Below are 21379 nucleotides of genomic sequence, written 5' to 3' on the forward strand. Positions count from 1 at the left end.
CTATCTCTGCAACATCCTTTGAAGCCTAACCAGAGACATGGGCTGTAGCCTGTGGTTAGAAGCCTAAGAACATGTCACCAAAGAATAGTTTTATACAAAATGCCATGCAGTCATATTAATACATATAAATCCAATAACTTTATTTTACATTCATACATTAAACGTACAGTTACTTTAATGCAGTTTAAAAAAGCCCAATCCAAAACAAGTCCTGGTCATTTACAATGATGCATTTGCTTGTTAGAAGGTTGGTAACTAGCGTTAAAAATCTATGTACACTTAATGACACACACACAAAGGGATGTAGGACACGTAGCATCCTTGAGTCTAAACAGTTGAATGGAGAGGAGTTCGGTCACCATAGAGAAAGGCACATTGAATACACAGTGTATGTACAAACCAAAACCTTGACACTTACACAACTTTACTGTAGGCGCTAGAACAATAACCAAAACTGTAAACTTCCACTTATGATAAACAAACAAACATTTAAACAAAGGTCACATCTGTACAAATACATTTGAAGCAAAATATTTTCTTGGTCTTACCAAGGCAGTACCTTGAAATGCATTAAACACCAAAGTCACAGATTGGCTCTGCCAGCAGAGAGCAACCCGGGATATAGTTACACAATATGTCACAATATTTATGCTGTTGCCTAATTCATGTTTAACTAGCAACAGAAGTACCTCATGCATATCTAGACAGCAGCAGTCATCTGATATGTTGAGCTCATTTGATTGTTTTTCCTCCCACATGAGAATGGCAACTTGACATGGTGCAATATGTACATCTACATAAAAAGTAGAGACGATTCTGTACAGCCGGAAATTCAGATATCTTAAAATATATGTACCACCCGTCACTTGAATTTAATACTTTCAGAAAAGTAAGTTCTCTGATATAAAATACTGTATTTTCAAAAAGACGGCTTCTTTACATTCCAGCCTTCAACAAAATAAAGCTTTATATATGTACCTTCAAAGCTTAGAAACACTCCAACATACATACATATATATTTAAATCTTTACAAACAATAAAGTGACAAAAATGCCTTCAGTGGCTCTACGTTCACATGTAGTGGTAACCCGTTTAGAGTGGCAAACATGGCCAATTTAATTGTCTAATAAACACAGTGTGGCACTACAATTTTGGATGATTGTACAAAGTTTGGGTATTTAAATGCCAAGGTCAAGATTGCCTGTTGCAAAGTTTTTTATCCTTCTCGTTTCTCAACACGATTTAGTCAGATCCGTGGGTATGTCTGTGGACATCCTGTACTGGATCTTTGTGTTGGTGATGGCTCCGTGTTTCTGTCGCAAATGCAGACGCAGCTGACTCTTGTGGCGGAAATGCAGGTTACATTTCTCACACTGAAATGGACAAGATCGTCACATGTTAATTAAGCAAACAAATATAAATTAATTAAATGCCTGCATCCGTTTAAACTGAAGTCAGATGGCCACTTGTTACACAATCACAAACATAGCCCTAAATTCTATTAATCACAAAACAACTATAACATGTGTAAATAACTGCAGAGTTGAACTCACATGGTAGGGCTTCTCTCCGGTGTGGATGCGCAGATGGCTCTTGAGTGTCTGGAGGTGTCGGAAACGAGTCCCGCAGATTTCACAAGGGTACGGCTTCTCTCCAGTGTGGATCAGGACATGGGCCCGAAGATGAGCCACCTACACAAAAACAAGTTATTAAAAAAACAAGTTATTACCAATGATTTATGTATGACAGAGCTGGGTAGAGAAGACTTAATTGTACCACAGTTAGTACTATTAATTTAAAATATTACTCAAGAAAAATAAACAGTGTTCCCTTTAATACACAAGTAATAAGTTTAAATGTATTTGGCAAAAAACATCAAATTTATAATTTAGAGTGAATGTAATCTAACAGACAAAATAAAAATAATGCACAATTTCTGGCATTTCCAAGGCATAGAGCATGTCATTTGGGAAACACCATAACATTTATGAAAGCAAGGTTTGGTATTTAAAAATACATTATTGTAAACATTGACTAACTAAAGAGGGAGTAACTACATAAAAAGCATTACTTCAGAGAAGTACCATTCACTCAAAATGTTGCTGAAGTAAATGTACTGGTTACTTCTCATCTACATCTGAATAATGTGTTTATAGATCATGTGATTCTAATATTCTGCTCACTGTTGTAGTGTTACCTGTACAAAGCGCGCTCCACATGTCTCGCATTTGTAGGGTTTCTCGCCTGAGTGAATGCGAGTGTGCGTCTTGAGGTTGGCTGGTCTGTTGAACTGAGCACCACAGATATTACACCTGTATGGTTTCTCACCTGGAGAAAACCAAACATAAAGGGCACATTAATAAATGCATGTTTCATACTGGCTTTGTTCACATGACATTCAACAACAACATTCTAAACTGCCCATAGTTGAAAATGAGAGTAAATAGAAGGTAGATCAGAATTGTACGTAACAGTGTTTTAAAGCCAGTGTGTACCTGTGTGCACGGTCTTGTGACTGGCGAGGTTGCCCTTGTAGCGGAAGGCAGCCTGGCAGCGGTCACACTTGTATGGTTTGTCGCTGTGCACCTGCAGCATATGCTGTTTCAGAGCCTCATCTTCGGCAAACTTTGAGTCACATTCATTACAGAAGAATGTGCCATTTTCTGTTTAGGGAAGTGAAAGTACCATAATTTGAGATATGATTTATACTTTTACAGTAATAATGTGCTACTATGACAAACTCACCACAGCTGGAGTCGGAGTACTCTGAGTGCAGCTCAGCCATCTCCTCCGTGAGGCGAGCAGTGGGATTAGGACAGACCTCCGAGTGCCGCGGCGACTGTGACCCACACGATGAACAGTTGAGGCGGGACAGGAAGTGCTGCGTGTCCCCGCTCCTCAGAGACCCCTCCAGAGCACTGCACACAAGAGACAGGTGTGAGGTGACTTACTTAATGCTTAAAATGAATCAAACTGATATTACTCTATATTCTATGGGACAATAAAGACGACAGTGAAGCAGGTTTTGTTTCCCCACAGGACACAAACATGCTCAGAGGACTGTGGTGCACACAGCTCACCTGCTGATGATGTTGTTGAGGCGGCTGGCTTGTGGAGCTGGTAGCTCTTCACTGTGTTCACTGCTCTTGTTCTGAGGCTCCAAACTCTCTGAGTCATTTTGGTGAAGGTACGGCTGCAGAGCATGGCGCTGAGGTGAGCTCAGCCCTGCATCCTGAAGCCCCACCTCCTCTTCCTTGGCACTTTGATTCAACACAATGAACTTGTACTTCTTCCAGTTGCGTGCTTTGGGGTCCTGTGCGTTTTGTGGGGACTGCGCAGTGCTCTGGGACAAACTGGCATTTTTGCTGCTGCTGGACTCTGTGGGAGAGTTGGGCTGACAGTCCGATTTGAGTGGGCTCTGGGGGCTGCTCAGGAGGCTCTTCCGCCCTGAAGAGATGCCCATGGGGTAGTGCTGATGGAGCAGCTCCTCCTCTGCTGCAGCGTGATCTTTGGACGACTCTTTCGGGTGCTCCAGGCCGAGCAGCGGAAAAGCACGTTTCCTGGAGCTTAGACCAATGGACTGGCTCATGTCATGGCTATCTTTGCGTAGCTCCTCCTCTCGCGGTGCATAGGTGCTGGGGTGGATTATCCCGGAGCCCAGCGCTCGGCTGTAGTCAGCCCTAAAAGTGCTGTCGTGGGGAACACAATGCTTGTGATGCAGTCCGCTCCTTGAAAGGTCCGCAAAAGCATTTTTGGCATCAGTGAGCTTACAGAGTGGGAAGGGAAACCCAGGCATAGGGAACTGGCCGTAGAGATGATAGTTAGAGGGAGTTGTGACCCCATTGAACATGTGAGAGCTATAGGGTCTACTGTCCCTGAACGGAGCCACGCGGCTGTGCAAACTGTCCACCACTTCATGAGGTCGGAACGCATGGACGTCCTGAGGCAGCACCAGAGGGCTCACCAAAAACTCGTCCCTGGGCAGCTTGGCTGGGTCGCTGCAGACAGAGACACGCAGATAGGAGGGTGAAATGCCATTTTAATGCACTATACTACACTTCATGTGGAACATAGATGATGTGTACACTGACCTGGTCTTAATGAATCTGTGGCAGGTGTCTACAACGTGGTCCATCTGCAGATATACGGCAGTGTTCAGGATGGCCATGATCAGACTCTCCTTGAGACTGAGGCGAGACGTGTACATGAACTCCAGCAGGATGGCAAAGCCCTCAGGGTCCACCTTAGGGTCCAGGCTGATGGCACTGAGGCTGCACTTGTGTGAGTCAGTGAAGATGGAGTAGAACAGCCCGCTGCAGGCACACAAACAGTACAAAGGTGAGTCAATAAAGCTAAAAGACACGTTTAGGGATTTGAGTTAAACCGAGACACACCTGCAAGCCATGAGCACATTCTTGTGAGCGCGAAACTGCTGCCTGCTGACCAGGATGGTAACATCCGTGAGGATGTCTCTGCTGCGCATTCGGTTCAGGTTGAGCAGCACGTCGCTGGCATGGCGTGTGAACTGAATGCAGCTGTCGGCTACACAGGCCATTTTGTCTAGTCCTGCAAAGAAGAGCACCACTGTAGTTATGTGTCAGGCCAAATCACCAACACCAAGTGTCCTGAGTCTCCAAAACTATTTATGTTGGACCAACAAAACATTTGGCCAGAAGGCGGCGCCATTGCTTAAAAAATTACAATGCGCGCGTCCGTCTCACTTTTTCACAAACCACAGCTGAGTTTCGAAAAGATCATCTGGCAAATTACACCGCGACTCAAACATGACTTTTTTCTACCAAACTCATAACAGAACATATCAAAAGACACCAATATTTTTATTGGAATAGAAAATAAAAACAAAAATAATTTTAAAATAATATTGAGTCAATATAATAATATATAATATTTAAGAGTTCTAATTTAAAGCTTTACTATCTGTAAGTCCGGAGCACAAACCTCGTGGAGCAATATATGTAATTATTAAAGTCATTATAGCTTAATAATATCTATTAAGAATTTCTACGTAATCCAAACCAAAGGATCTGCTCTTCAAACTCAATAAATGTTCTAACTTTAAATTTCGACAGACACTTCAAACTCTGTTCTCGCGCACAAACCCAGTGACAGGCGCGTGTTTGGAGCTCTGCCCGCTCTGTTTAACTTTGCCACTGTATGATGCCATTTCTAGGTCAATGACTTTATGGGAATGTTTTGTAAACTCACGATGTACTTAGATTCACACGAGCGCGCTACTTTCATGAACACAGACTGAGTTCTGTGCGGGACACGTCCGAAAATAAGCGCGCACTTTACGCTCATCACCGTGACGCCCTCTGTCAGGTCACCCTCAGCAAACTCTTCAAAATCAGGCTGTAGCAAAGACGACTATTCACACTAACAGCTGAAAATGGCCAAGACAATAGCACTGATGATAATCAACGCAATAAATATATGAAGTGCACAACACTGACTTCGCACAAACCCACGTTTCAGCCGTGTGGCCCCTGACAGCGCGCGGCTGAGGTGTAGGCAGCGCTCATCACAGAGAGGACGTGTCCTGAAGTCTGCCGCGGAAAACAGTCCCTTAACACACACATTACGCTGCACTGTCACGGCAACAGCAGGCTTTTGTTTGGCGCTGTCTTTGCGCTCCATTAGAGCACATTACCGCTGCAGCGACCGTGAAGCAAAAATAACCCGGACCCGAGGCTGCCATGCTGCCAACAAAGTTGTGACAGCGCGCCTCCTCTGTGTGCCCTGAACACAGTGGCCTTCACACAAACAAATACAGGAAGCCGCGATGAACCTGTAAACACCTCCACACCAGGCTCCTCACACGAGCGCACGGGCTTTACGCAGCTCACATTTTATTCACCGATGTTCAGCCACACCAGAGCAGTGATTACACAGTAACACGCCGCGGATGACAGTCTGCGGCAGAAGGAGGCTGCTGTCCCGCAGCTCCTCCAGCGCAGAGCCGGGGCAGAGCCGGGGCAGAGCCGGGGCAGAGCCGGGGCAGAGCCGGGACACTGTCTGTCAGAGCCGCCTGTCAGAGCGACCGCTCCAGAGTTCAACACACTACAGATGCGCTCACACAGCCCCACACTCAAGCATTCCAAACGGCACAAATCAAAAAAAATATCCACGTCTAAAATAAAACCTCTACATAGTAGTTAACAACTTCGCGCCAAATTACATGAAAAAAGGAATTTAAAAATCACCTGGTAGCGCTTTCCTAGAAACTTCTTGCATCACCACTTCTAAGAACCCCAGTTCTAAGAATCAGACCAGCTCAATTCTCGGAATTTGAGCCTGAGACCGTACCACTTTCTCTGTGCAGGGGAGAGAGAGTTTACTCCGTCACAGCTCAAACAACTTCTTCTTTCAGAGTTTAGATTGACTTTAGCCGCCAACCAAGTCTTTTACTGCGTAAGTAACGACTTATTAAAAAATGTGTTTTTGGATAAACGATATTTATTAAGTAAAATAATACAAAAATGTGTCAATGGATACTCTGGGTCCCCCCATATTTGGTCGCGTCCACAGACACAGTACGACAGCCCGTGCAGACGTCACACACTCTTGAACCCGCCCCCTGAAATTCTCAGAACTAATTCATATTCTATGGCAATGGACCATAGACCGTGGACTGCCGTATCTGCCCCTGTTTTACGCACAGCCGCGCAGTCCAGCGCGCACACGGACAGGGCGAGCAGACTGCTGCTTCTCCGCGTCTCTATGAGCTGCGCGCAGAGCCACGGCGGTACCGGACTTTACTCAGGAGCGCTGCGACGCACGGCGGGTTTGTGGACATGAATCTGTGAATGCTGCAACAAGTGATGCGTTAGGTAAAGAGTTAATCTGTCCTCGTGGAAGAATTGCCACAAAATCAGTTCAGTTTGCCTTTTAATTGGCCTGTCTTTTTTACATCTTTATAACATTGACATTACATTGGATTCAGAGTCAGGCTCCACGGAGGACCTGGGCACATAGTTTGTTTTTTTATTATTATTGAAAATTGTGTTGCATAGTATATATATTTTTTCTATTAAATGAAGGGGACTCTTTTTGAGTTTTCTGATCTACGTCTATAACACTTTTAATTCAGTCCACTTAAGCCTTGTATTTTATGTATTTACAGTTATCTATTACTTTAAACTTTGGCTTGGAGTCAAGTACAACATTGTTATTATCATGCATAAATAGTAGTTGCTTATTTAATGATATATTTATAGGAGCATATTTTTAGCATATATATTTTGTACAGTTGCTTGTGGGGAGTTATTATTATTATTATTATTATTATTATTTGCTTGTAGACAGACAGGGGCCTCTTGTACATGTTCACTCACTGCTGCTTAATGCTCTATCTGTTTGAATAAATGATGTGACCACAAGTGAAAAAGTTGCATTCATTTCTGTATGTAGGGCTGTGCAGTTACCGTCAGAGCTCACCTTGGAAACTCTGCTTGTGGTGATTCCAGAGAACGGATTCCCCTTTTCTCACTCCCGGAACAAGCAGCATCTGTTGACCTGAAATACACACAAGTTTTTTATCAACAGATTTAAACTAAAACATGCAAATTTAAGATGTATTTTTAATGTGACAGAAATTCCCACTTCAACAACAGAAAGAGGAAATTTGAAACCACATTTTTCTTAAGTAAATATTTGTGCTTGCTGAATCTCTGCAAAGTGCAAACTTTGCCTTTTTAAATCATATTTACATTTTTACATCACCATACATTTATATGTTTTGACTTAATGACTACGTTTGTTAACATTTTACCTTTCTTTTCAAAATTCCAAAAGCTTTTTACACAATACACCTTCAAACTTGCACAATCTGCATTTAAAATCATGTTTAATCTTTAACTTCTTTTACCATATACCCTAGTTTGTAGTTTATTTTTTAACTTAATGACTACATTTTAGACATTACATTTGATTTCAACATTGCAAAGCCTTTCCCTACCAATACACTTTATTAATAACATATGGGCCTTATATAGGGAAATGATTATTATTATTATTTGGTATAGTTTAATACAATGTTGTAGTTTTAAAATAGCTGGTCTGTTGTATCAAATAGACTACACATTTTTTATGTAGCCACAGGTCAAAGCACCTCTTTGAATCAAAACTCTAAACCAAATTTACATTTACTGAAGCAATTTTCTTGCTATAAATGTTTGTTTTACGTAAAAATTGTTAGGACTTAATTGAAAAACTGGGTGAAGGACAAACTGTAAATGTAATGAAATTAAGTTGCAAAAATTGACTGTGCTCAAATGAAATGTACTGTACTCATAAGAATTACTCACTCCATGATAAACCAGCTTATGTTGTTTTCTAGCATGCTAATTCAGTTACTCTGAACCTATGGACAGCCTTACAAATGAATCAGCTCTCCCTTGTTATGTTGTTTTTAACCCATTATATGACGACACTTTCTTTTCCCAGTGGATCTCGCTAGCAGCATCCGCCCATTCCACTCTTGCCTCCCTCTCAAAACACTCCAGGTGTGTACAATCCAACGGGGAACACAAAAACTCCAAAATAATTAAGACACATGTTCCTTTTCACAGCAATCTCCGAATCAGCAATGCCAAATAAAACCAGCCTCCCAAACAAAGAGCCGCGTCAACTTTATTTCAATCCACTTGGGGGATGTTGAAGGCAGCACACTTATGCATAATGCACGGCAGTAAAGCATATACAGTAGTTAGAAGAGGGGATGTGTAATTTACCAGGCCCCCATGCTGTGCCAGTGCTATAGAAGAACAAGATAATTACCGCAAATCCTTGGCAAACTTTTACTCCTAACCATTTCAACGTGAAAAATAAAGTGACCCAGTTAAAGGGGACATATAGAGAGGAGTCTGATCGTATCAATATGGTGATAGAAAGCAAAAGGTGCATAATAAAGTGTCTTTTAAATAGGTTCTGATCATGTGGTCTCCTTACAATATACTAAACTAAATGAGATGATGTTTAGGTAGACCTGCATCTAGAATCTTGTTTTCTGATCTGGTTTATGGTTAATGTCGCAACAATCTTTGGACCTATCAACATACATCTGATACCAGTACAAAGTTCAATGCCTTCTCTGTCAACATGAAGTAAACCTAAAAAGTAAGGGAGGATAAATGCACTACATTGCATCATAATTAAATGAACATTCATGTAAAAATATTAACATAAAATCCCAGTATGGTGTGTTAAAAAAGCAAAGCAAAAAACATATCACAAAAGTACATCAGAGCAACTGGTCAATGTTGCTTCATTTTAAGAATAACATCTTTTTTCTTGTGAACAATGTTGCCCAAATATCGATTCTTATCCCCTTTATATAGAAAGACTGTTTGAACACAGTTTAGTCCAGATGTAGAGCTGATGTGGTTCTGTTCTAGTCCAGGTTCCCAGTTTAGTTCCAGTTTTGATGTGGTTTATGTGCGAGTGTGAATGCACCCTCACATTCCCGCCTTCTCCCTGTGACCTTTTAATTCACATTTGCGTTGAAACAAAACTATACTTAGGATGTGGACAAAGAAGCTGCAGCAGGTTGAAACAGCTGTTCTGTGTAAAACCCCACTCCTCTGGTGACAGACTGTGGAACATGTCCGTATCATCAGCTCCTCTCTGCTCCTGTCTGCTCTATGGGTCACTGAATAGAGATGCCCACTGACTGCAGCCTGCGGCCCGGAGGTTGCCTCACTTTTTTCTCCATAAACTGCACACTTTTGTCTCATTTCACAGCAAATTTCTGCCAACTTCAGTGTTCATTGTCAGCAAAGATGTGAGTGTGGAGTTTTGTTCTGAGCGGCATGATGCAACCAGGCTGTAACACCAAACAGATAATGCTCTTAGCTACAGAGGTCTTTTTAGTTCCTTTCTTTAAAAGGAATTCTTTTCATATTGTTAAGTTTCACTTTTTTAACTCTGCACAGCCCAGAAGCATTGCTCTTTTTTTGGCCACAACAAAGTTCCCTTTTGTCAAATACAATCAGCGCTTTAACTGTAACAGCGCTGCAGTGTGTCAATACAAATGGCTGCTTCCATGTCCTTTTATACTCTTTCCTCTAGTATCTTTGTCATGGAAATACTACAGTATGTTTAATTAACACAACCAATTAAAGAAAATACAGTTAATCTAACCAGAAGCAGACCAGTGTACAGGTGCTAGTCCCAGGCCTGGATAAATGGACAGAATTGTTTCTGGAAGGGCACCTGAAGTCAAACCAATCCCAAGCAAATCACTGGAATGACCGATCACGTTTTACAGCCTTCTAACGTACAGTTTTGTTTCACAGCTAATTTCATGTTTGTAGTAAAACAGCTTTGTACAAAATGTTTAGACAGCCCATATTATGCTATTTTCTAATATGTCATAATGTTGTTTCCTCATCAAAAACATACCCAGAGTTGTGTTTTGTTTCACACATGTTTAACACACAAACCCTGAGATGTCATGTGGTAATACAGGAAGTGCTCCATAAACCTGCACGAGAATCATTTGAATGATTTGAGCCATGGAACAGACAATCTACTGAACAAAAGGTAAAAAAAAAAAGCTTTGTAGATTTAGACAGACTAATAATAAAGAGATATTCAAACATGTGTGAGTGAAACTAAACACAACTCTGGTGTTTTGAGGATGTACCAACAGTTTAAACCTCACAAGAGTCAATTTAGTGTAATATAGGAAGAAGTGTCTGTTCAAATGAGCTCATCATCCCTGTGCATTTCCCATCCATTTATAAAAGGCCATCAATGAAAATAAATATTGGGAAAGTATTTGTATATTGAGGCAGTAAAATGTGTAACTATTAGAGAATATATGCATAATATAATTATAACAAAGATGTCAAATGCTGAGGCACTGTACATTAACAGGCAGATGCTGAGGCAACCCCTGAAGGAAAAACGCTGAAAGAACAATCATTTAAGATCTAGTGAGTTTTAAAACGCTAGGTCTAAATAGGTTACGTCGCGTGGACGTAAAAATAGGTCACGCATCGTTTCTGTTCTAATTAAGCGATAAGAAGTGAGCGCGCTCCTGACGTCCTGTGTCAGTCTGCGCTTCTGCTCAGTCTGCTTTCATCCTCTTTGACAAGGTTAAAGACACCAAGGAACAGCGAATCAAAGGCCTCCTCTCATCTCCAAAAGAGGCGTTTAGCAGGTGCTTTGAGCGGGTACAGAGGTGGTCAGATCCTTGGACTTCCACATTCACCCACACAACTAAGTTTCAGCGCAACTCTGAGTCCGGGGCCTGTGTGGGTAACCTTGAGTTCACCATTCTGCCGGTGCACACTACATGCTAAGGTTAGAGCCGGAGCAGAGGCGCGCTGAATGCCAATTTGGAGGAATCAAAGCATGTAGATTTAGGAGGTTCTCAAGGCCAAAGCACAGGGCCAGGAATGCACACGGCACAATCCAAGTATGTGGAATTTTCCATGCATACCAAGGTGCACAGACTTCTGCCGTGGTGCCATCTGCTGGTGAGTGGGCAGTGCCTGTGCCTGGCTGAGAGCATCCTAAGTTGAATATCATCTGGAAAAAGTTCTGTCTGTTTTCTTTTGAGTGTGTCCAGGGATACGAGCCCAAAAGTTCAAAGAGATTTTCAGATTTTAAATTTAGGACAACTTCTTCTTTGATTAAATTCAAAGCACATTTCTGTATTTAATAACAAAAGCAGTCTCTTAACACTGATTTAAATAGTATGAACAATCTCTACTCAGTATAAATTGTGTATTGTCAGTGTTGGATATATAACACCATCAGTAGTTTAACGCAGCGTGGGGCCGTAAGTAAAACATAGCAACAAAAGCCAGTGTAAACTATATTATGAGTAAGACCCAAGTCCACATATATTGAGGAGGGCTTTGTCTAATACAGAAATATTATAGTTTACAGTAGCATTAGCAATAGATAATATACTATGGGGCAATATGCAGTCATTTTACATTAGCTGATGCACGCAAACTTATTAAAAAACATTAACGCAACAAGTTATTTCAATTCTGTGCAACTTTTCCACTGATTAGAAGCTCAATCTGATTTAGTCCATGTGTGTAAACTCATGACCTTTGAATAACCTTGATCGTGACCTAAGCTGATAGGGAAAAGGTTACTGTTTGGGTTGTTTTGGCCAATAGCACCCCGTAAAGAACATTATAACACTGTACCTATTATCAAAAACAGTATTCTATCTCCTGTTTGTCTTGAGTTTGATGGATTCCATTACATTTACACTCGTGTTTTTGTCCTGAGCCTCTCCACAGATCTGACTGAGTTATACTAGGGAAGATTTTAGGCAAAGGAATAACATGTCCAGCTTGTACATTGTGTATCGAGTATGTTTATGTACTCCCTGAGAATCCACACCTTACAGTGGAACTTGATCCGGTGTGTTTGTTTTTATTTTTGCCTAGCCGGTTTTGTGTACTGTGACGTGACCTCAGACGACCTGTCCCGTAACCACCCATACTGTACTTGCTTTGGTAACATGCTTGATCCAGCCTTTAGATAACATTTCACTGGTGCATGGACATAATCGGGACATTGTTGAGTTTTTAGCTGTGAAATAAAGAAACAAAGCCAACACAGAGTTTCACAGGACTACATAAGAGTATTATATTACCACTGGGAATTGTATGGTGACTACTGTAAACAGAAGTAGGGTGAGACGAGGACACGCCAGCTCTGGGTATCCAAGTTACTGATACTCAAATGTTAGATAACACCTAAAAATATTTGGCGGTCCAGCTACAGCCTGCAATGGTTGAGTTGCTTATAGAGAAGTTATACTATACCTTACAAAAACATGAACAAACACTTTGATTCAGGCTTAGGGTTTGAACTAAGTCTATATTCATGCTTTATTAATACTACGTAAGGTGTAGTTATTATAAAGTGTTACTGAGAAAGAGTAAACTAGAACAAAACTGAGAACAAAACCATGTCTAAACCAGGACTTAGCCGAAACTAAAGCAGGATTTAACAGGAGATAATCACATAATCTCAATAAACCAAACCTAAAATCAGTATTCGCCACTGATAGCTGCAGCGCTACACAAATGGAATGTCCCATTGCTAACCGAGTCAAGATTAGTATGTAGCATTCTAATACTGTTATCATATTATGTAAACAGGCTGCAGTCAGTGTCTATTTGCAACTGGTTTAGCCCTGACATTTCACACAGCAAACCGCCTCTGTACTTTTCCATTCACTTCTAATTGGATCTTATTGCGGCCTATGAACCAATTAAAGTGTATAACTGTTTTTCAATGTTACTACTGTCCTTCTGAGAGGTCAAAGGAGGTGACTTGTTCCAATAGCAACCGCTGGTATGGTTTGTAGAACTGGTTAGACGAGTCCTCACGAGCTGACGTCATTGATTCATACTGTGTCTTGCCCAATGACATAACAGTAATGGTCTGCACAGGGATCTATCCAGACGGCAATTCTATATTTTTAAGATCTATCCGGAAATCCAGTGTGTTTTATTCTTGGTTTATTATGATAATTTTGCAGCACCCACACATGGAGCCATACATTATTGATGCATTTGAACTTTTAGATAAATCCGCCCACTGTTTATTTACTAGAAACATACAACCAAATGCATCTTTATTCATGCGTATCTTTAATATGCAAGTTTATAATAATGGATTTATGTTATTTATTGAATCTGTATGTTTTGAGTTGAGAGAGCAGGTGGAAGAGACAACCCCGTGTTCAAAAATCCTGCTATCACGTTCATTTGACTGTTATCTGCTCCATCACTAGCAGAGATAAACTGTGCACGATTGCCTCCGCTTTGCATGCACTTGTCACCACATGCAGTAGATGCTGAGGCTCAAAGAACTGCGTGCTTCTGCTGAAAAGGCGTCTGATAGGCAAATTGATATTGCCCTTGTAGCTTTTGTGCCCACGGATCCTCTTCAAAAACGTTCAAAGTGTTAAAAGACGAAGCAAAATTTGGTATGTCGGAGGTCAGACTGATATTAAAACATAAAACTATAAAGAAAACCATAATATATCACTGTGTAAAAGTTTTAAATCTATTGTTGTATAGCATCTGGCTGTACTCACCACATCCATCCCAGAGCTGACGATTCGCTGAATGCCCTCCCCACTCTTCACCCTCATTTTAAGCTACACTGTCCTGTCCAAAAAACTTAAAAAATAAAGGACTGCATCTTTACTGCTACTTATTGCTACTAAAGTGATTATGAAAACGAACAAATTTGTACATTAGGTTAAGAAAAAGTTACAGCAAAGAGATGCTTTGCCCATTTTGTCTCAACCTGACACATAAACATTTTCTATTCATTTTTTTTTCTTTTCAAAAACAAAATTAAAATTGCTTTCAGCTTGGATTTCATAATTATAAACAAGATAGACTTTTAATCGACTTTAATCAGACTTTTTAGTGGCATAAAATGTAGTCAAATTTCTTCCAAACCACATGTTTTACTGACTGAATTTGATCACTGACGATTAGATATGACTCAATGTCAATACAAATTTTATTAATTGCTCAAGTTAAGATCCACAGTTGTTAACCCAGGCCTCTAGAATAAGATAAATATTTCAAATGGTGAGTAGGCTGCCAGTCACTCTCTGACAGTGGGTGTAGTCTGTTTTACATACTGACACTCATAACGCATATTCTTGATCGTCTGTAATAGTTCATTTGTTTATCAGATTACAGTTATTTTATCGGGGACAGTGCCCTTTGTCTTGAAATGTCAATCTCCATGCTTGCTGACTTCAAACTGTAGCAGATTTGTTGTTCAGTGGTGCAAGTCCTTTTGGATTATTTTAATGCACTATTTTCTGTTTTTATCTTTTAAGACAAACACAAAAAAATGAGAAGAAAGACATTCAGTAGTTTAAAAAAAAGCAAAAAAAAAAAAAGCCAGGTTTTATTTTAGTCTCATAGATGACCAAATGACAACTACTGAATATGAAAAGTCATAAACCGTGAACTCATTCATAAAATATCAGTCAACACGTCACTGCATATTTTTACTACTTGATTTCACTTCTACTTGATTCAATTCTAATAATAGACTTTGTAGAGAGTGGGAAATCTATTCACTAATAAATGGATCAATTATTGTTTTAAAAAAGATGACTGTACTGCGCTTACGTCAACAAATAGGTGGGACACTTACCTTTTTTCTGCTGAAAGGAGTGAGGCATGCTGGGATGTGTACTTCTTCAACCTTCAGTCAATGGAAGGTGCGAGTAGGCCTTTGCAAATCTTCTTCCAAAACAATCAAAAGTCTCTAAAATATCAGCTTTTTTCCTTCGTTTCTCCTCCGCAATGTTGCTGCTTCGAGACACAGTCAGTAAATGTTTTAAGATTTCTGTTTACGCCTGATTTTGAACTGGCAGATTAGGCTCGCGGGTCGAAGCTTCTCTCGGATGTTAAAGGGCACCGATGTCTTCCTTCTGTCTTTCTTATAGCTGCTTGCTTGCATGGATCGCGTCTTCGTACGAGCTGGGATGAGATGCACAGGCGAGGATGTAGCCAGTCAAGTCAAATGAGCACGCTTCGTATCACGCCACTGGTCCACAGGGCATCTGGTTTAGTTGCACAGTTCTATGCAATGACGCTGTCCATTGATTGTGTCGCCACTGTCTACCGTTCCAGTTTCCACGAATACTACCAGCTGCAACTCCTGTTTTGGAATAGGACCAGATTAGAAAAAAAAATAATCCCAGTTTACTATATATACATAATTCATTAGAAAATCCTGTTAAAGGGGTAGGGTGAGGACTAGTGTTGCCGCGGACAAGGAACCACCCATATAAGCCATCTGCCAGAGACTTTTTTATATCCAGGTCTGACACATTGTTTTACCAACACAGCTTTTTATATTACAAACATTTGAGTGTTCAGGAGGCAGACGGGCATTAATCTACCTAAGCTTAACTCAATCCTTTGGGACGATATACACAGATATTGCTCTTTATAACTGGTGGGGTGATTGCGTCACGCCAGATGTTGCCCCAAACTGTTCTAGTGGCCAATGGGAAGGTCAAACAGGGGCGGGTGGAGGCTGCGGGAGGGTGTGGAGGTACGGGTGGCTGCATTGGCAAAATTAGGAGTGCTCTGTTGGAAGTACAAGAATTTACATAACGGCAGGAGTTGGATTTAGACGTCATTGTGTTAAAAGATCAGTACTTGCAGGGCTTAAAGTAGGCTTACAAAACCATCAGATGACCATAGTATATACAGTTAAAGTACACAAGTTTGGATTTTTGGACACATCTTTCAGTGCAACCTTGTCAGGAATATCTTGCTTGGGGATTCTCCTATTGTTATATTGATGATGGAAATAGATGCTTCCAGAGAATATGCACACTCTACGCAGAAAGAATTTAAGCAGTCCGTTTAATCTGATTGTCCACAAATTACACTCATTTATATTGAATTTGCATGTATTTACATGTTATTGATGAACTTTTATGTAAGCCATAGGAAACTGGTGGTTTTCTATATTAAATGTTATATTTTTAGAACATTCTGTTGAAATGTGAGCTCTTACATGGTTTTGAAAAGAAGATATTGCTTTGTCATAGGAATTGTATTTAGTCCAATAAATCCATTGTAGAATAAAAGGCAGGACCAGGGAACTTGACTAAACACATTTACCTCACGCCAACTTTCTCTACGGATTCAAACAGGTTAAGCATGGAATGTTCTGGTTAATTTGAAGAATTATAATTAGAGAATTATTGTTGAGTGTATTGGAAATGTGCTTGAGGCTTTGACACATAATGTCACAGAGGAATCCTGTTCAGAAGTACACACATAAGCTCCTATTGTTCAAGTTTACTACAAGATAGTCAGAGTCAAAAAAAAACCATGCACTGGTATTATAAACATAGGATCAAGTTGAATGAGTGGTGCTGCCACAGACATTTTATGGTCTAATTGTTAAGTATTTGCCTTGAAGCCTTTGGCAGTTTGCTTCCAAGCATGTTTTTCCCACACCAGACCCAGTAATATGGATTTATGGATAGAAACAAAAAACATACAAGAAACATGGATTTTTCCAAAGATTTTCACAGTGAAGTGTTATAAAATATAGTTTTAATTATATTTCTCAGTTTAAAACATCACTATGAAACTTTGTGGGTGTGGAATGCCACCTGCAGGATCCTCCCGAAATAGAAAGTCAAAATGATGTTTCAGAACATTCTCTATGTGGATAGATACGTTTTATGGCATACTGTGGAACGATTATAGCCAGATTAAAAATGTCCTTAGAGACAAGCAGCCCTCATCAAAAACATGCTTTTATTTTTGTCTGTTTTATTAGGTTACATGATGGGGCTTTAATAAAAATAAAAAACATGTTGCAAAACTACTGTTATAGAGGCACAAGTTGAAATGTATCACATATGCATACCGACGCACTGGTAACCTGACATTGTGCCCTTAACCCAAACACAAAGTGAAAGAAACATCTGAAATGGACATAGATACATTGTTAAGCATTAAATTAATAAATAGGAAAGGCTTGACCGCTGTTGCTAAACATTAGCATAGATAGCCCTTTGACAGTATGTTCAACACCATGCTGGGATAATCCACTGAGGATGAGTGGACTAATATCCAATCCCACTAAAGCCAAATTAGTCCAACATTTCCATGGTATTTGAGCATAAAGCGCTGCATGGGAACAATCCGAGCTGTGGGATGGTAAATGAGTGGTGAGCTGCTCCCATCCGCCTCATCCCACCCTGATCCCAACGCGATTCCGACGTGATTCCGGGATAAACCAGAGCTGGATTAAACTCAGGACTGACACACATACAAGAGCCAACAACAGGTCAATGCCAACTGGATACCTTTTAGAGTCATTTAAATAAAGGGTGAGGATTTGTTTCGATGGAAATGAGAGAGAGAAGGAAAAAGATTTCAGATTCCCCTGTACAGCCCAGTAATGAATTCAGAACACAAAATTTTAATAGATTTGAGAAAATACTGTAGTTGTGGATAGCCGACACAGTTATTGTTGTCTATACATGTGTACATTTTCTGGTAGGGAGCCTGCATGTCTGTTCTGCAGTGTGACATTTAACTTCTCTGACTCTGTGTCACCAACAGGACAAGTGACAGGTCAGACCTGTGGAGAGGAGAACATGCTCATAGTAAGATTGCATGCTTTTCTATTTATATTTTGTTGAGTTATAGAAATACCTAAAATAGAATAAATGCAAGATAAATACGTTCAATAAACAACATTTCTTTTTTGCTTCTTTTTTGTCTTATTTTTCAGCCTTTTTTCATTTTCTTCTTTTTCATTCTCTTTCTTGTTTCCTTTTTTGACTTTTTTTTCCATCTTGATCATTTTTTTCTTTTTTCTTCCATTTCTAACATGAATACTCCTTTGAATATGCTCTCTTTAGCAGTCTTAGAAATTCTCTAGTCATAGGAGTTAAAACCTGGTCATTTTCCTGTACTGTCCAAGTCCTGTAAGAGGATGTTAGCACCATTTCAGAGATATTTGGGTCTTTGCTCTACAGTGGTCAATGCTGCGTCCAAGCCTTAAAAAGCGCCGGGGTCCACATGTAATCCATATGATCCTTATACTGGGGCTGCAGGCCAAATCGTTGAACATGCTGATGTTTCTAATGTTCATAATCATTTGGGATTAGTCTGTCATCTGATGTGATTCCATCTTGCACCAAATTAACAAAAAGCGGATCAAGCAAATTCTCTAAAAGGCCTGGTTTGTTGATGTTTATGTCCCATTTAGGGGTTGGTGTATTTCAGTTGCTAAAAAGTTATAAATGCATCTTATTTTCCTATGCACTAATCAGCCATAATATTATGACCAATGGGAACGTAATGAATCTAGTGAGTTTTACCTGGTCCAGCATGAGACATCTTAGTGTCTCTGGGGCTTGAGAGTCGGCAACACACACAAGGGTCGCCAGTTTGATCCCATCTCCAACCGATGCATCCTGCTGTTGTGCAGCTGAGCAAGACACTTCACCCAACTTGACTATGTGGTGTGTGAAGATGTGATTGGTAGTAGGGGTTAGATGGATCATCGTAGATATATTGGCTGCCATGTATGCGAATGTAGCAACTGAAAAAAGAAAGCAATGTGTATACGACCAATGCACATTTCATTTGATACCTAATATAGAGCCAGGAAGGAATCCATCTATTAATTGATTTGAAAATGATCACTACTCCATAGATGTGTGTACGGTAGCATTTGAGAAACTGTAAACTGCAGGAGTGTCCTTCCTTGTTTGTATTTCAGTCTGTATCATGTAAATCGGAGAATCAGTATTTTGCATTGTGCGTCATATCAGCTCTAATAAAGGTCACAAGAGCCTCATCTCATGGTTTGCATTAGCTGGTGGTATTTATAATGGAGCTATGAAAAAATCACCTTCTGAGACAAGCACGGACTGGATCGGTCAAGCGGTCAAGCCAGCAGCTTTGTCATGCTGTTGACCTGTGTTCTATATAGCGTCTGTGTCATGGTCAGTTTGATGGAAATGCTGAGACATGCTGGGATATTCTGAAATATGCGCATGGACATTTGAGTTTTGAGTTCACAGTCAAAAGGATATGATACAAATAAATGAATGGAGACATATTGTTATTAAATTTGATCGAATTTTATGAGCATTTAACCATTTTAATAGTGGTGTTACATAAAGACTCAAAGTTCTATTTTGGTTGATTCATGCATGTTTGAATATGATATATTGTCTTTAATTTGAGGTTTGAGTCGTCATAAAATATCAGTTTTGACCTACCTCCTATCTCCGCCTGTTTCTCTGTGCTTACTGAATGCTATAAAAATCTTAAATAAAAAATCTGACTCCCGGTTAAATATGTAAGATTTAAAAAATACCATGTCAAACCCGGGGTCTGAAAGTTGCTTTTTTAGACTATATATATATTGCAGGGTTTCCTTTGTCATCACAACATTCTATTGGCCAATAATGAACACATTTTGTTAAACCTACATTTATGTTGTGACAAAGTGAGTTCTTGGGTGTAGTCACTAATTCAAATGATCAGGCTCAGTATTGCTGAATCATTCTTTTAAATATTTCCATGTAAATTCATTGTAATCAATAGGAGCAGCTAGCTCTTAACATCATAACTTTCTTCAATGTGAAACCACTAACAACCACCACTACTGCAGACTATAACTCATGTTTTTACAATTTCTCTAGTGTGAACAAAATATACTGTATGCTCAAGTGTTATAATGCCATGCACACACCCTTTATTCAAGAAAACTGTGTGTTCAAATCTATCATGAGGTTTCACGGACATGCTAACCACAGTCATTAGCTCCTGTAGCTGTCTAGCACAGTACAGTCACAACACAGTTACAGTTACCACCCTTGTGTTGTAATGTGAACATGCCACTCCTTCTGTTTACATAAAAGTGTGTCCTCTGACGACTCCATTTCAGTGATATGTATTTTTAGGGGTGCTACTCTGCAGTAGTTCACACTTAAGTTGTACAACAGGTTATAGAATTGGGCTTATTTCCTCACGTGTTGATGTGATTGAAGCAGTGATGTGATTGTATCGGTCTCCTCCCATTATCCTGGATCAATCAGAACAAAATGCTCTAGTCCTTCCCTCACACATACTTCCTCTAGTTATATTTTTGTACCACTAGATGGAGTAGCGAGTCATTTCTTTTGCCGCTCTTTGAACATAAAAACTGTGTTCAGTAGTTATTGCAGAACAAATGGTATTATAATGATGGGCTGTTTTTAAATTTTCAAGGTAAGTCTAGAGACTGAATGTCCAATTTCTTTGGTGACTTTCAAGGGTAGTCGTGTTTATATAATGATTTGCCGGGTACACTGTGTGCATGCTGTTGGATTTGTCAAGGCTGTCTGAACCTGTTACTTCAGCAAATGAATCTATAGCCATGTGTTATTAAGGCAAATATTTTTAGATTTTTTTATCCTTGATATGTATTTGAGTTTACTTACATTTATTGGGAGTTGAATTATTTGAGCTGAATGTTGTAATATGGGATTACAGTCCCAATATTACATGTTAATCCTTCCTCTGTGACCCAAATATACTGTAAATGTTGAATTTGTTATAATCCTTGATAATTGTATTATGACACATTGTCATGGAAGTCACTTTTGAGTCACTTTTTTGTTTGTGAGTTTGTGTTGTGGCTTTGTAATTAAAATGGCATAAAACTTCAGATTATTATATTCATATTCATATTACTATAACTCTCAATAGCCTATTCACAATTAGTGAACCATAAAGAATTAAAACAAGAGGCAGGTAAAGGCAAGGCAAGTTTATTTGTACAGCACTATTCACAAAGTAATTCA

The 21379-nt window shown here is 39.8% G+C and overlaps 2 protein-coding genes across 3 annotated transcripts in view; both read right to left on the minus strand.

Annotated features, from left to right (window-relative positions):
• zbtb11 (zinc finger and BTB domain containing 11) overlaps nucleotides 1–21379 on the minus strand; it is a 505104-nt gene that overhangs the window by 201833 nt on the left and 281892 nt on the right. The window lies entirely within an intron of this gene.
• On the minus strand, nucleotides 120–15818 carry bcl6aa (BCL6A transcription repressor a). 2 transcript variants are annotated; one of them, XM_033991953.2, is made up of 10 exons: nucleotides 15190–15818; nucleotides 7459–7536; nucleotides 4395–4566; nucleotides 4092–4313; nucleotides 3081–3998; nucleotides 2746–2918; nucleotides 2496–2663; nucleotides 2198–2328; nucleotides 1554–1691; nucleotides 120–1373 (listed from the first exon to the last, which is right to left on the minus strand). In XM_033991953.2, the coding sequence occupies exons 1-10, from the start codon at nucleotides 15215–15217 to the stop codon at nucleotides 1233–1235; spliced, it is 2169 nt and encodes a 722-aa protein (XP_033847844.1). In that variant the 5' UTR covers nucleotides 15218–15818; the 3' UTR covers nucleotides 120–1232. The 2 variants fall into 2 exon arrangements, with proteins under 2 accessions (XP_033847844.1, XP_033847845.1); XM_033991954.1 differs by lacking the exons at nucleotides 7459–7536; nucleotides 15190–15818 and adding an exon at nucleotides 6225–6285.

This window comes from Periophthalmus magnuspinnatus, chromosome 4 (genome assembly GCF_009829125.3).
Source record: "Periophthalmus magnuspinnatus isolate fPerMag1 chromosome 4, fPerMag1.2.pri, whole genome shotgun sequence".
Taxonomy (NCBI): Eukaryota; Metazoa; Chordata; class Actinopteri; order Gobiiformes; family Gobiidae; genus Periophthalmus; species Periophthalmus magnuspinnatus.

What these genes read in the sequence shown, in the direction of transcription:
- bcl6aa (XM_033991953.2), bottom strand. Translation starts at nt 15,217, where the DNA reads ATGCCTCACTCCTTTCAGCAGAAAAAAG. An exon ending in CTCCTTTCAGCAGAAAAAAG is followed by an intron (nt 7,537 to 15,189) that starts GTAAGTGTCCCA and finishes TGTGTATTTCAG; the next exon opens with GTCAACAGATGCTGCTTGTT. An exon ending in GTACTCCGACTCCAGCTGTG is followed by an intron (nt 2,664 to 2,745) that starts GTGAGTTTGTCA and finishes TTCCCTAAACAG; the next exon opens with AAAATGGCACATTCTTCTGT.